Source organism: Akebia trifoliata, chromosome 14 (genome assembly GCF_017979445.1).
Source record: "Akebia trifoliata isolate Shusen 1 chromosome 14, ASM1797944v1, whole genome shotgun sequence".
Classification (NCBI taxonomy): Eukaryota; Viridiplantae; Streptophyta; class Magnoliopsida; order Ranunculales; family Lardizabalaceae; genus Akebia; species Akebia trifoliata.
In genome coordinates this window covers 30,281,104-30,296,702 of record NC_141388.1, presented here as the reverse complement: position 1 = coordinate 30,296,702, position 15,599 = coordinate 30,281,104, and the positions used below count along the sequence as shown (strand labels likewise).

At 35.3% G+C, this 15,599-nt stretch overlaps 1 protein-coding gene across 1 annotated transcript; it reads left to right on the top strand.

Annotated features, from left to right (window-relative positions):
• The first annotated feature begins 1,031 nt into the window (after positions 1 to 1,031).
• LOC147386723 (casein kinase 1-like protein HD16) lies at positions 1,032 to 15,297 on the top strand. Its single transcript, XM_086424686.1, has 16 exons — positions 1,032 to 1,568; positions 2,679 to 2,807; positions 2,909 to 2,982; positions 3,082 to 3,151; positions 3,729 to 3,784; positions 4,116 to 4,187; positions 4,325 to 4,419; positions 4,564 to 4,627; positions 4,746 to 4,875; positions 4,980 to 5,198; positions 5,287 to 5,429; positions 7,095 to 7,269; positions 7,369 to 7,459; positions 12,718 to 12,875; positions 13,820 to 14,008; positions 14,986 to 15,297. The coding sequence occupies exons 1-16, from the start codon at positions 1,227 to 1,229 to the stop codon at positions 15,043 to 15,045; spliced, it is 2,067 nt and encodes a 688-aa protein (XP_086280812.1). The 5' UTR covers positions 1,032 to 1,226; the 3' UTR covers positions 15,046 to 15,297.
• The last annotated feature ends 302 nt before the right edge of the window (positions 15,298 to 15,599 follow it).

Genomic DNA, 15,599 nt, shown 5'->3' with positions numbered 1-15,599 from the left:
GCAAGAAATTAATACTTTAGTGCTTAATTTTTTGTGAAACAAGCACATTAAAAATAAGAAAGAGTTGAAATCCATATTTTCAGGACTAATTGTTGAAAAAAAGAATGTTAAACAAATAATCCCTTAGCTAATACATTGTAAAATAACAATCATATTTGCCTAATATTCAAACTTGCAAAGAGAAACAACAACGTAAAAGAGGTAAGAGATAGAATCCTTATCTAGAAAGATGTTTTGATTTATCTTTATACGTGAGAATTTTTTGTATTTGATTATTTAAATCATGCAACGTTGTACAATCCAATAACTCTAAAATAATGCTAGACAATTCAACTCTTTTAAATTATTTTTTAATTATTAATTTTTGATAATTAATTAAAGTTAACTTTTATTTTAAAATTTTCCTTGTTTATTTGATGACACAATACCATAATTTTATTTGAATGAAGTTTCATGTTTTTTTGAATTGGTCCAAACATATTTTAAAATCACAGATCGAAAATAAAAAAAAATAGATGTTTTGAGACATTGGACAAGATTTTAAGCTACTTCAAACTCATAACACCCTAATGGATTGTACCTGATCATAAAATACTTGTGATCATGATTAAAATCTTTTGATCCCAATTTAAGTAAGAGAAAAATATTTCACATTTGGGATTAAATTTTCATCATTTATCTTATAAATAAATAAGTTGGGATTAAAATTAGATTAATTCATATTTGTGATCTAAATAAGATAAAATTTCAAAGTCAATATTAATTCAAGTTTTTCAAATCTTATAAACAAACAAGTTAGGGTTTTCTACTTCTTTCAATTTGTATTTGGTTGAGAGAAAGAGACATGAGTTTGACCGAGATGACGTATGTTTTTGTGGGTCCCTCGAATTCAGAATGTAATTCGAAGTTAAAAAGAAATCCTTTTGCCTTATTTCCACGTGGCGTGAATCTATTGGTTATTCGTTTATAGATAATAAAGCCGACAGAGATGAACGCTAGCGATTTCTACTGTAAAAAATATCCAAGAAAAAATACCCTAAAAAGGTGTTACGCGTGAGGCAGGTGTGTACGGTCTTCTCCTTCGCAATCCATGAACTTCAACTCTTTCTCTCTCAAACGATCTCTGATTCTAGGGTTTGTTTTTTAGGGTTTTCTCATTGAAGAACTCTTAAATCTTCGGTAATGTTCGAATCGCGAGACAGATTTTCGGATTTTATGGGCGAAGAATGCGTGAGCTGCGTAGCGGAGTACGTCGAAACCGTGTTCCAATTGTAGATCAAGGGCGTAAGAACATCGAGAAATCTGTGCCGTTGATCCGTAATTACGTACGAACAAGAGCCGCGGCTGCTAGAATCGAGGTTAAGAAGGCCCCTCCTGTGGTGGTGAGACCAAGGACGAGGAATCAATCGAAAGCTGCGGTGATTGTGATTTCGGAGAATAACGAAGAAGAAGAGGGAAAGAGAATAGAAGAAGAAGAAATCATGGTTGATGATAGCGATGGTTTGAGTGCTAATAAGGTTGTTGGGCAAGAAGAAGAAGAAGGAAGCACTGCTCCTTTCCCTGAAAGGGTAAAAATTAATTAATATATATTTTTAATTTGTGGGTTAATGTTGGTTTTGTTTCTTTTTTATTGTAGAAATTTTTATGTTTCTTATGGTTTTAATTTTGTGCTATTTATTTAAATTCTTGCAAATGTTTGTTCCATATAGCTAATTTCCAAGGAACCCATTATCATCATCATCATAAGTGGTCATCCAATTGTTCTGCTGAACTGTTTTGTAAATTGTAAATAAGCCCGTTGTTGTCGGATTTAGGAAAATTAAGTAGATTGCCCTTGAAAGTGCGTTAATTGCTAAAATGATCCTTGTGGGTATTCTAAATGGAGACAATATTATTTCGATAAGACTTTGATGATCATCGGGTATCAAATTTCATGGATGACAGCTTTGTTATTGTTTGATGTTTGATTTTCTTATTATGGCCTAATTGGGTTGGATGGCAGGTCACATTTTAGAACTCTAATCTAGGGTCAGCACAAATCTTGTTTCAATAATAATTCTATCTATTTCTATATCTTTTGTTTAATGGTTGTGACCTTAAGAATTTTGTGCTACTTCAATCCACTTGTTTTGGTCTTTCTTTAGCCCCTTTTAAAGCTTTCAATCTTCCCCAAAGCATTAGTTGTCGTGGACTCGTGGGCTCCATCTTTCTTAGCCTCGTAAGTAATGGAAACAAAATTTGAACTTAAGAAATGAAGTACAAAGTGGCGCACATGGTTAGAAGTACATTGTTTATTGATTGCCCTTGCTCGACATCATACTCCATTATGCATAGCTACACTAGTTATACAAACATGTTATTTCTTGATTGCCCAACCACTTTGCTTCCTTTGCATGTGATCTTTATGCTATCTCGTAAAATTTTCCCTTAAGTTTGATTGGTGAATTATGTTCACGTAGCCCTCTAGAAGTGAATTTCTACTTAGCCATCTTGTTCTAGTCCTATGAACAACATTCTCTTCAGTTTTCCCCTTTTCAATGTTCATGAAAACTATATTGTGGAAATGGTCACTTTTGGGGTTGTACCTGGGAACCAGCTTGATTATTTATTTTTTGTTCAATGTTCATTGAAATTGTATTTGTTATGTTTTTTTAGCTCTACTTGGTATTTGTTTTCAGGTTCAGGTAGGAGGATCGCCAATCTATAAGATTGAAAGGAAGTTGGGTAAAGGTGGGTTTGGTCAGGTTTTTGTTGGTCGTCGTGTTTCAGGTGGGAATGAACGAACAGTGGGTCCTGGAGCTTTGGAGGTATTTTATCAATTTAGTTTACCTAAATTAGTCAAAATAATTTACCACGGCTGTTGGATTTTATAGTTGTTAACATATCGGGGCTTTTGTTTCTCCAAAAGGTGGCTTTAAAATTTGAGCATAAAAGCAGCAAAGGTTGCAACTACGGTCCTCCATATGAGTGGCAAGTTTACAAGTAAGTTTGACAGCTTTTGACACACAGATGATGGCCTTTTTTTTTTCCTTTTTCTTATTTCTAATTTCCTCAAAATTGTTGCAATGTCCTTTTGAGTAGCACACTCGGTGGCAGTCATGGGGTGCCTAAAGTACACTATAAAGGGAGGCAAGGTGACTACTATGTAATGGTATGATTCGCACTGCCCACTACGCCCTGATTTCTATACTCCACAATCGGTGATTTTTCAATAATATTCTAGATGCTAACCTATGAAAAGAATTTATATGGAATTATATATATATAGGGTGGCGTTCGGCTCACAAAACGCTGCCAAAACGTTTGTCCTATGTGGCTTAGAAATTTTGGATTGGGCTGATTTTTTGTGAGGATGACCTCTATGGTGAGGAGATCATCCTCACCAAAAATCAGCCGAATCTGAAACTTCTAAGTCCATCAAAAGTGGTTTTAGAATTGTGAACCATCGATTGTTTACCGAAAATTTGTAAACCACTTTTGATGGACTTAGAAGTTTCAGATTTGGCTGATTTTTTGTGAGGATGATCTCCTCACCATAGAGATCATCCTCACAAAAAATCAGCCCAATCCGAAACTTTTAAGCCACATAGGACAAAACTTTTGTGAGCGTTTTGTGAAACTAAGATTGTGAGCCGAACGCCCCCCATATATATATATATCCATCTCATATTTATTTCAAAATTGGTGTCAGGGTGGATGAAATTCATTTAATTTCTTTATATTTGCAGGTTATGGACATTTTAGGGCCTAGTTTATGGGATGCATGGAATTCTTCAGGGCAAGCGTGAGTACCAAAGTTCCACTCTTTATGTTCCTATCCAACAAGTTTTGTCCTAAGGACCGGGATCTAGACCACCGCATCATTCCTTCTAGAAAATTTCTGTTTACTTTAAGCCCATTTGATTGGGATAACCAATCTATAGAAGTGACCACAGATATGACTATGTTTACCTACACCACAGTCTCCTGCCCAAAACCTTATTTTTTTTATCTGCTGCATTCTTAAATTAAAAAATAAAATAAAATGGAAACTGTATTTGTGCCTTTGTTTTTCCTTGTTTTCTTTCTGCATCTTTGACATTTGTTCCTTGGACTGGTTGGCTTCATATTTGCAGGATGTCTTCAGAAATGGTAGCTTGCATTGCTGCCGAGTCCATATCAATCCTGGAAAAGATGCACTCAAGGGGGTAGCTACCTTTTCTTTAGATTATTCTCTAAGTTTCTTTTCTTGATAACCTGTGGAACTGACTGTATGATGTTGAGTTACTGAAGTTCTCTTATGAATTGTATTTTTTTCTTATAATATGCCTCTTTCTAATATTAGTTATGTTCATGGAGATGTAAAGCCCGAAAACTTTCTTCTCGGTCAGCCAGCGACACCACAAGAGAAGAAGTTGTTTCTTGTTGACCTTGGACTAGGTAAGGAAAGTTCATTAGCCATTAGTGGAAACATCATTTCTTCTTTCTTTCTTAATTCATTTTTTCTTTTTGTTTCTCTTTTCTTCCCCTTCCCCCTTTATTATTATTTTTATTTATCACTATTGCTTTTAAATGATTTTGCAGCCACCAAATGGAGAAGCAGTAATGGTCAGCATGTTGAATATGATCAACGTCCTGATGTCTTCAGGTATTGACATTTTCTCATAATGTGTGTGTGTGTGTGCGTTTGTGCGTGTGTGATGATTTACAATTAGAATCCTGTATTTCTTCCTATTCTCTTATCATTTCCTGTTCTTTTGCCCTAGGGGAACTGTTCGATATGCTAGTGTTCATGCCCACTTGGGAAGATCTGCAAGTAGAAGAGATGATCTAGAGTCTCTTGCATATACACTCATCTTTCTTCATCGAGGCAGGTTACCATGGCAGGGTTATCAGGTAAAAGATACATTACATGTCCAAGTATTGTTGACTGTTATTCTAAAGTCTATTTTTGGAATTCATTACATAGATTCCTCAACCTACACTTTTTCTTCTATCAGGGTGACAACAAATCATTCCTAGTTTGCAAGAAAAAGATGGCAACACCTCCCGAGACATTGTGTTGCTTTTGCCCTTCACCTTTTAAGCAATTTCTTGAGATAGTGGTGAACTTGAAATTCGATGAAGAGCCTAACTATTCCAAGCTAATATCTTTGTTTGAGGGTTTGATTGGAGCAAATCCAGCTGGACGACCTATAAATACGGATGGGGCTCAAAAGGTTATGAACATTCACAATTGAATATGTAACATTTCAAATATTTTTGGATGCATTGTAGTCCTAAATTGTTTGTCTGAATCATCGCCAGATTATCCATCAAGTTGGCCAAAAACGGGGTAGGTTGACTATTGAGGAAGAAGATGATGGTCAACCAAAGAAGAAGGTCCGTTTAGGAGTTCCAGCTACTCAGTGGGTTTCAGTTTACAACGCCAGGCCACCAATGAAACAGAGGTACACTTTTTTTTCTCGTTTGGAACCTTGCATTTGCCCTCCGGACCCCCAGTTCTTTTTTAATTAATTTAAAATCAGTGCTTTGATCTATGCTGTAACAAAAATCTGCAATAACTATTATTCAATCAGCAAGAAGCTCAAATGCTTTACTATTGATAAGTTATTTTCCATTTTTTTTTAACATCAAAATTTTGATTCAGAATTTTTTTTATTGTGATTGTATCATTGTCCTTCATGTTTCTGCAAGCAAATTATAATTCATTTCTACTAGTGAATGAATATATATGTAATTTGCAAGTCCTTTTTATACAGGAAAATTATATTTTTTGCTATTTGTTTTTAGAATTCTAGAGATGTTTTTAGAATAATTCCAACCCCCCCCCCCCCCCCCCCCCCCCCCCCCCAAAAAAAAAAAAAAAAAAAAAACAACCTTGGAGCTTTACTGTTTGTTGGAATATTTTATACCCGGAATTTAATTACTTTGGTTGAAAGTTTCTGTTCACTGAATATTTTACGAAGTGAATACCAGAAAATATGTATTGACATATTTTATTAAAATATGATGAATTTTTACTATATGTAGACTTTTGATCCAATTTTTTCATATTTCTTTGTTGGAGATTAAATAAGAGCTCACATAGTTGGGAGGTGAATAAACTTTCTCGTTTTCAATTTCCATATCTTCCTTGGAATCAATAGAAGAATCCTGTCCTACCTTTCCCATTATTGTTGATGTTATGCCACATGATATGGACTTGGTCCTTTATTATGATTTTTGCAAAGTTTTCTTTTCTGCACTTTGACAATACCAATTACAATAATTTTAAATGTTTATAATCCAATATGACAACAATTTTAGCTTGTGTTTTCTTTTAAGCTCCTCTTTACACCCCCTCTACTCAAGAAAGGTCACCTTTGGATTATGTCGTGACACTTTGGTTATGACGGTAACCAAGGTCTAGGTTTATGGATGGATTCAGTCAGCAAAAATCCCTCCAACTCAATCAATATCAACTGGCTTAACCAAGAGGGATTTCCCACACTCGTGAGTTGGGTTGCGGGAAGACACTCTCAAAAGGATTTGTCTCTATATGACCGATGTCTGACCAGGAAAGCTAACGCGTTTGGCTTGGATGAACCCGACCAGGTTTGAAAAGAGCAATTTATGAATAGGAAGATATCTGTTTGGTTAGCAAAACATGTAGTTTTCTGGAAAATATTGTGCATGAAATGGGAAAATAATTTTAGCTTTTTTTTCTTTTTTCTTTTAAGGATCTGTTTGTGTTTTCTATTAGGCCAGTGAAACACTTCCCCATACCTCCAAATTGCACATGGTATGTAAAATTATGCTGATACAAAAATAGAAACACATTACATTTCATAATTCCTTGATTTATTGTAAAATTTTCTTGTTTGTGAATGAATGACAGGTTATTCCAGGATAATCCTGTTTGTCTATGTAGTTCTAGAATTATTGAATGGTTTTTTACTTGTAAATGGATGGATGTTTAATCCTTGATAATCTCCGTCGTATAATACTTACTGATTCAACATGTAGTGGTTCTTTGCTGTTCACTTATGCAGGATAATAAAATTATAGATCGTTACCCTTTCCATTTAATGTCTTTATAATATCCATTAAATACACTTTCACTGTTTTGGTAGGTATCATTATAATGTGGCCGATGGACGATTGGCACAACATGTGGAGAAAGGAAATGAAGATGGCCTGCTTATAAGTTGTGTGTCATCTTGTACCAATCTTTGGGCACTGATTATGGATGCCGGAACCGGTTTCAATTCTCAAGTTTATGAACTGTCACCATACTTTCTCCACAAGGTATGGATTCATGTGGCTAAATTTTATTTAATTGTTTAGAATCATCTTAGAAGTTAATTCCATTGTGCATTGGTGTTGTTGATGCTTCAAACATCATAGGAATGGATTATGGAGCAATGGGAGAAGAACTATTACATCAGTTCTATCGCTGGTGCTAATAACGGAAGCTCTCTCGTGGTGATGTCTAAAGGTTACTATTCTTTATTTGGCTACCTACTTGACTTATTAATTTCCAGAATCCATGGACATATTTATACTGCTGTGACTTCTTGGTGAAAATGATGTTTACTTATCAGTAAAAAGAAACAAAGAGAAAGAACAATAAAATGGTGAAATTGCTTACTTACCAAATTTATACATGGTATGCATGTGTAACCTTAAAAAATGCTTTCATTTCTAGTCCAGATAGTCGAAATGGGCTCTACTTCCTCACACCCTAAAGTTTATTTGGAGATTCATTGAGTGGCATGCTTGAACTTTCACATGCCACAAAAGCCTCAATAAGCAACACTGGTGTACTTAGTATCCTAGATAAACCTTCGGTCTTTCTCTGTTCGTGTACTAGATTATTGATTTTCATTTTACAATTATTTAAATACTTCATTTTTGACCCACTTCTTGTGTTCATCATAGAAATTTTGAAATTAAAGAAATGTTACACTTTCATTACCTTCTCGTTAGCGGAACTTGATATCTGATTGACCACCATTTTCTGAAGATGATATATTGATATCTTGCCTTTGAACACTTCAGTACGAATGCCTTTGTTCCCAACAAATCATCTTCCCTATTTAGTACATTGCCTTCTAAAACTGAACATATGTGCTCACTGATGGGAGGTTTGAAGGGGAGGCTGCAAATCGGGTATACAGGTCTGGGATGAAAATTTCAGAACCAGGGAGCAATGGTAGACTGACAGGATGAGTATCTTGGTTTCTGTAAAGGGAGGCATTCCTCAATTGTATCAGTTTATAATATCAGTGAGAGTTTAGGCGATGGTCTGGCAGTTATTTTGCATAGACAGTGGGATAAGAGGCAACTAAATTGATGTTGCAGAGGCGATGAAATTGATATCCCTCTCTCCCAGAGAGGTCAGGTTAATGCATCTTGAACCTGCCCAAACAATCTCAGTTGACTTTCTTTTCCTTCAGCTCCTATTGGAGCTATTCCTACATTTTTTTTTACCGTGTTTGTGTCTAATTTTATCTTTCCTAGCCCTTTCTACTCATCTATTTCAACATCCTTGTTTCTGTACACTCAATTTATTAGCATAATGCTAGTTGGTCTTACTCCGTCATAATAGTTTCAATTTTGTTTGATTGGTGAGTATCTGACGCATAGCACTCTAAAAGCATGCCTCCACTTTAACCATCCAATTATGTATTTGAGGGCAGTTTCTTTCTCAATCAAACCATCCATCTGTATAATAGGCTCAAGATAACAAAAGTGGTAGCTTTGGAGTATTTATAGATCGCCAATTTTTATTGGACATTCACCTATCAAAATTTTTTTTTCCTGGACATTCTCCTCCTAGATGTAAATACTAAATTTATACTCATACTCATTCTTGGTTCTGCTTATTCAGAAACCCTTGGAGTCCAACATATATCTCTCTCTCTCTCTCTCCATAATTCTAGTTTTGTGTTGACTCCCTTTCTAATCTTGTTCAACTAATACTACATCCAAAATAACATACACCCAAACATGTGCTTGAGTATGAGTAAGTACTTCATCTATAACTAGGGAAACTGATACAAATTCAAAGTCAATCCCTGATGTAGACCAATTTAATTGTGAACTCATTTGCCTCCTCTCCATTTTTCCTCACAATAGTTACAACCCGTGCGTACGTGTCATTAATCATGTCACTTTATCGATTCAGGACTCCTTAATTATGTCAATGAATGTTTCATAGAAGTTCTAAATCAAACAATATACTCATTGATTTTTAAGGGTTATTTCTCAACTTTTGACTAACATTATGAGACAAAAAAGAAATATTACAAATATATCTTTAACATATATATCAAACAAATTTATTGGTGGTTTATATTTATCGGTTGAGGGGCAAAATATATTTATCCGTAGGGGAAATGTGACACCTCTAGATCAATATGATTGATATCACCAGAAAGAGAAAGCACCTGAATAATTATTATTGCAAGGCAACCCAAAGTGAGTGACAAGATCGAAGGACAAGGTTTTGTAATGCGGTATGCAAATTAAATCAACGATTAAGGGTTCCGACAAAAAATTTGTAATTATATAGGTTCACTTAATTGAGTCTAGATATATTGTTTAGAATTATTTTAGATTATTTATTTATTTTTAGTTTTGAGTTGTTTTAGAGCTTTTAATTTTATATGTTTTTAGAATTATTTTAGATTATTTATTTATTTTTAGTTTTGAGTTGTTTTAGAGCTTTTAATTTTATATGTTTTTAGAATTATTTTGATGTTTTATCTGCCCATGGTCTTAGTATAATATTTAGGGGCAGTTTAGTAACTTTAGATCGTATTTTATTTAAGTTTATTAGGATTGAAAAATTAGGAGAGAGAAAGTTACGAAATTAGTTTATTTATTTGGTATTTTAGTTTGATTAGGATTCTTGGATTTATTTTCTTTATATATATAGATTGCATTAGGATTTTTTTAAAGAACAGTGATGAATAAAAAGAAAGTTTGAGCTTGATCTTCCCAACAATGGGTGTGGTGTAAGGCCAAGATTTAAAAAAAAAAATTCTCTATCGATTTTTTTTTTTTTTTTTGTATTTTCTTTTAGTTCCTTGTTCTTGATTCTTAAAACTTCTTTCTTGAATTCTTGAAAACTTTTCCAGCAACCTTTAACCTTTTCCTTAATCCGTAATCCTTTTTCCATTATCTTAATCTTAATCCTTACCCTTCAAATCTTAATTATTTTCTCTACCCTACAATAATTGCAAAAAAAAAAAAAGAAGAAAAATCATTTTACCTTTTGGGTTTACTTTATCCTAGTCCAAATCCTTAATCCATTCCCCAACTAGATTTTCCTCATCTCCTTATTTTTCTCATCTTCCCTCACCGTCCTGCATCAATCTGTCATCCAGATCGGGCAAGAACAAGGACTTGTCATTTAGGCCGGGACTTACACGTGATGTCTGATCGTCTTTAAAACATGACCATGACCATGAATAGACAAAATTAAGAACCTAAGAAGACCATCACTAACATTGGAACAAAGTGAATGAGTGGAAGGGGTCCTAAAATGACTCGTTCTTAGTTTACTACCTGGTGGTGAAGGGGATTGAAATGGGAACCCTACCTTTCACTTTCAGATGTATGTAATGATTCCACTTCTTATTTCATTCTGTACTGTCATGGGTTATTCCCCGCTACAATGGGATTAAGTTGTTGCCAAATGGAATGCTTTGATTGGTGGCTAGGAAAGGGGGACATTAGAGGTGGGGATTCAAGTTGTTTGTTCATACCACCTTGAATTGTGGTCGGCCTTGAAGGCTTGGCGGAGGAAAGGACTAGGGATCACCATTGGCTAGTTTCTTTTATCTCTGTTTGCAACCCCCTAAGGCAAGGTTTGCCTCCTTAGCTCGTTGATGTCTTTCTTCCTTACGCCTTAAGAGGAGTAGAAGGTGGAGTCAGGACAGAGAGTCAATCAGAGGGTATTGGAGAGGAAGAAGTTGTTCAATAGATGCCGCTAGACCTGGACTTGATGAGAGACAATGAGAAGCTTGCCCGAAAGTTTAGGAGAGAGAAGTTGGTGCTGAATAGCCATATCTTGCTTGGCTTACATTTGCTACGGGCGTGCTATGGCTTATCAGCCCAGCTTGTTGCTGGGCCTATATTTGCTAGTAGCGTACATACATAGGCTTTGAAGTCGTTTCTTTGCTTTTCAAGTGAACAAGTAACTAATGTGATATAGAAACCCTAAGTGCCTCTCTTCAATTTCATTTTCCTCTCTTCTACTGCGTCTCTTCCACTTTACTGAAACTCGAGGTTATCTCCTTTATTTTATAGGTGTCCATGGCACTTTGGTACTTTTCTTTTGAAGCAACTGTGACAGCCTAGCCGCAACCTAAACGCTGGTTCTATCCCGACGTTCGTGCATGATTTCGATTTGCTTTTCCACTGGTGTGGTGCACGAGCCATCGGATCTGAAGTAGATCAGCAATTATTTGTATCTTATGATCTGGTTCATTCATGCAGCATGACATGAGGGTCTGAAGGAGTTGTTGCATGACAAGGAAATTCCTCTATTTCAAGGGGAGCCCGGGTGAGGGAAGACAAGATCTTGGCATGTTCCAGGGTGACATCTGCCAAAGAACATATTGAGCCACTTTTCACAGTATAGCTTAGCTTGGTTCACAAATTACTCCAGTCCCATGTCAGCTGAACATTAGGCAAGACGTGTTATGCCTTTGTGCTGTGATCCTCGCCAATTTGACGATATTTCAGTGAAATCCCTGTGGAAACTGTGGATCCAACTCGATCATGCACTTTTTTGATCAATTTCTTTCTTCTTTCCTTTTTCTCTTTCGGACCCTCATTGCCTACTCAAATCCCTTGTTTGGGCTTTTTCTGCACATCCTTTTTTTTTTTTAGAAAGTCAGAAAGGAAACCGACTCTTTAAGAAAGGAAAAGGCGGACAAAAAGAGGTCAAGCATTTTTGAGTATGAGCGAGACTGAAAACTAGTTGGAAGGAAAGCAGTCAGAAAGAAAGCAAGCAAGAGACATTCAAGCTATAAGACTGATCCGAGTGTAGAGAGCCTAAAGAGAACGCTTAATACACGAGATAAACAAAACACGTAAGTTGCTCAGTGATAGAAAGTGGATCAATTATGATCCCAAACATCAAGGAGGTTAGAGGAGTCAAAATTGAAATAGCAGGAGTCGCATCAGGAAAGTGAGCTTGCCAGAACAGAGGCACAAACTAAAATAGTAAGGACCTAACTGGTTTTAGCATATGTAATAAACTGTACAATCTTGCAGTTTCCTTTTTCGTACATCTCTGTCATTATAAATAGTGGGAATGTGAGCCACTAGGATCTTGCTTTCCTGTACACAAGACTTGAGGCTTGAAAAACCCCATATTGAGCACAGATCAGCAAGCATTAAATTGGTGTTTGACTTTTAGAAATGTTTGTTATTCGACTTGGAGCAACACCAGATATATAGCTCAGTTGGTTGACACATTGGAGTGCGACTTTGAGTTCAGCCTATCTTTTGATTTTCCTTTCTCTTTTCGGGATAAGCAGATATAGCTCAATCTTAACAAAGTGTTTAATTTTCAAGAAGTAATATTCTTGTATTTATGTTATGCTTGTTTTGTTCTTATATAACTTATGGAGAAGTGTTTGCAGCTTATACAAGAGTCCTGCAACTTATCTCACCTCCTTTGCTGTTATTCATCTTCTGTCAACTAATATCTGAAGTTTGTGACCAAAATTTCTTCAGGAAGCCAATACACACAACAATCCTACAAAGTGAGTGATTCTTTCCCCTTCAAGTGGATAAACAAGAAGTGGAGAGAAGGATTTTATGTGACTTCGATGGCAACTGCGGGAAGCCGATGGGGTGTTGTCATGTCTCGCAATGCAGGCTACAGTGATCAGGTTAAGTTCCAATTCTCGTCTTACTCTTAACGCTTCAAAAGTATTTTGTATTATTTTAAACATTGGCTTTCGAATTCACTAATTGAAATCAGTGCACTTGTTTTCTTATCAATGTTCTTATCAGTTCTAACCATAGTGACAAATTCAGGGTTCAGGAATAAGGTGGGAAGAGGAAACTTCGGAAGAAGTCAATAAAGTTGGGAAAACATTGGATAAATTAAAAAATAAAATAAAAATTTTCAAGTCTAAAACATAAAATTTTCAATTCTAAAAAATAACATTTAAAAAAAAATGCTAAAAATAAAAACAAATACTTTGACAATTTTTTGAAATAATCGTGATTTAATCGACAATTATTAAAATCTTGATTTAATCAGCGTATTTTTGTCACTATGGTTTTAACCGAGGCTTTGGGTTCTTTTTTGACTCACATCTTCCGTGCATATTTAAATACTGAAATTTATTGCTGCTTTTCTAAGTAGGCCTGAGAAAATCTTGGTTATCTGTTAAACAGTCCATATGGTAATAACTTGCAAAACTCAGGATTTTATATTTAGCAAAATTTTACTTACCAAACTTGTCTATTAAACTTAACATAGCCTGAGGCACCAGAAAAAACACTTACCGCAGAGTTTCTAGTTTTCATTTTTCTAATATTTTTTGAGGGCTTCTATTTCACCAACTTTTACCAAGAGCACCCCAAAATTGTGTTAGTTTTGCAGTGTTTCATATGGATTGGGATGCTCTTAGAAAAATTTGGTGTGGTAGTAGAATCTCTCTCTAATTAAGTGGGTCAATTAGCGATTTGATGATCTAGAATAATGTTCACAACTGTATTATTATCTTTCAATCTTTTACAGTAAATTATTTTCGTTCCATTGAAAAATGTTGATGTAGGAGAGACATCTGTTCTGTTTCTGATACGCTCTCACTGGTTTCTGTAGGTCGTTGAACTTGATTTTCTCTACCCAAGTGAAGGTATCCACAGACGTTGGGATAGTGGTTACAGAATAACTTCTATAGGTGCCACCGGGGATCAAACTGCTCTTATATTGAGTGTACCCAAACGCAAACCTGGGGATGAAACTCAGGAGACCTTGCGTACCTCCGCATTCCCTAGTACTCATGTCAAGGTAAATGAATTAATCTGGGTTCTTCACTTTGTTACTTAAAAAGATGATAAAGATTGCTAACTCGTTTCATACACATTTACTCTTATAAAATTGCATTTTGAAATATGAAAAATGTGCAAGCACTTCAAACCTATGTTACCCAATTTGTTGCTACTAGTCCAAAAACCCACAAACCGGTACAAAGTGAACCATTTCACATTATGATTTGTAAAAATCAAACAAACTATGAACCCATTGAATTTTGATTTGGTTCGAAGAGCCAAATAATTTTTTTCATTGGATATATTTACAATTTGGATTATTATCTTGGTTTATCTCTATTTTAACTTAGAATTTTTTAACATTATAATTGTACTTATAACTTGTATACTTGAATTATATATATATATAATTCAATCAGACCAAGAAATGAATTATCTCTACCTACCCTTGCGAACTGGGTTCATGCTAGAGTGGCAAACCACAAACCCAAACCTGAATTCGAACCGACGATCCTGGTAACATAGCTTCAGACCTTTGGGATAAGGCTAAAAGAAGGAGAGGAAGTTGACTGAGATGGTTTGGGCTTTGTTCAATGGAGGTATATATATATATATATATATGTTGAAGATCCTAAATGAGCAAAAAGATCCAAAAGGACGTGGGTGAACTCACTTTCAATCACAAAAGAAAATTTTGGCTTTGGACACGATAGAATGGAGGGATCCGTAAGAAGTGCAACTTAGCTAAGTGGCTAGACATGTAGAAGTTGTTCCCACATCCTAGTTCAAACCCCCTGGAACTCATACTTCTTACGCTAACGACTAATTATATTATATGTCACTAACCACTAATCGAACATTTACCTATCAAAATATAAAAATAAATGGAGGGATCCGTTTGGACCCTAAATCATCCACCCATATATATATAAATTGTAAGCATTTAGTTCATAATTATTTATTTGGCTGATGAACGTTTTTTGATTACATGTGCAGGAGAAATGGGGAAGGAATCTGTATCTTGCTTCAGTGTGCTACGGTCGCACTGTATCTTGAAGCCCAAGCTAGATATTAAGGTGCCATGACTGTGGCCCTGTAATTTATCAGGTGGCTGTAGAAAGAAACTAATTGTTTTTTTTTTGGTTTTTCACCTTTCTATTCTCTTGTTAAACTAGATTAATTGGTGCCAGAAACTTTGATCTGAATCAAAGTGTGGGAAAGCCAAGAGAGAATTGGGTATTTTGTTTGGAGGATTATATCAACAAGCGTATTATAACACCATTTATATTGTCACACAACTCTTTATTATCACAATCCACGACACACAACATTACACCATGCAACATATATTGTTGCATGTTTGATGATGAGAAGAGAAACCGAACCCTGTAAATCCTAGAAATAATTTTTCTTCTCTGGAAATTGGTCCCCACGAACTCTTTAATACAAAACCCCTAAAGGATCCTCTTTGAATCAGCTAAAAGAACTACCTCAGCAAAAAAAACCAAGAAATGGTGTTAAAGAGAGCTAAATGAAGGTGAAGCCCTAGAAATGTTGCAGGAACACCCAATTGGTGATTATGTAGAAATAAGGAAATCGAGCATGTGCAT

Excerpts from the sequence above, each read along its gene's own strand:
- LOC147386723 (XM_086424686.1), top strand. The coding sequence starts at position 1,227 with ATGCGTGAGCTGCGTAGCGGAGTACGTCGAAACCGTGTTCCAATTGTA. Across the intron at positions 12,876-13,819 it reads ATGCAGGCTACAGTGATCAG|GTCGTTGAACTTGATTTTCT; the intron begins GTTAAGTTCCAA and ends TGGTTTCTGTAG. Across the intron at positions 14,009-14,985 it reads TCCCTAGTACTCATGTCAAG|GAGAAATGGGGAAGGAATCT; the intron begins GTAAATGAATTA and ends TTACATGTGCAG.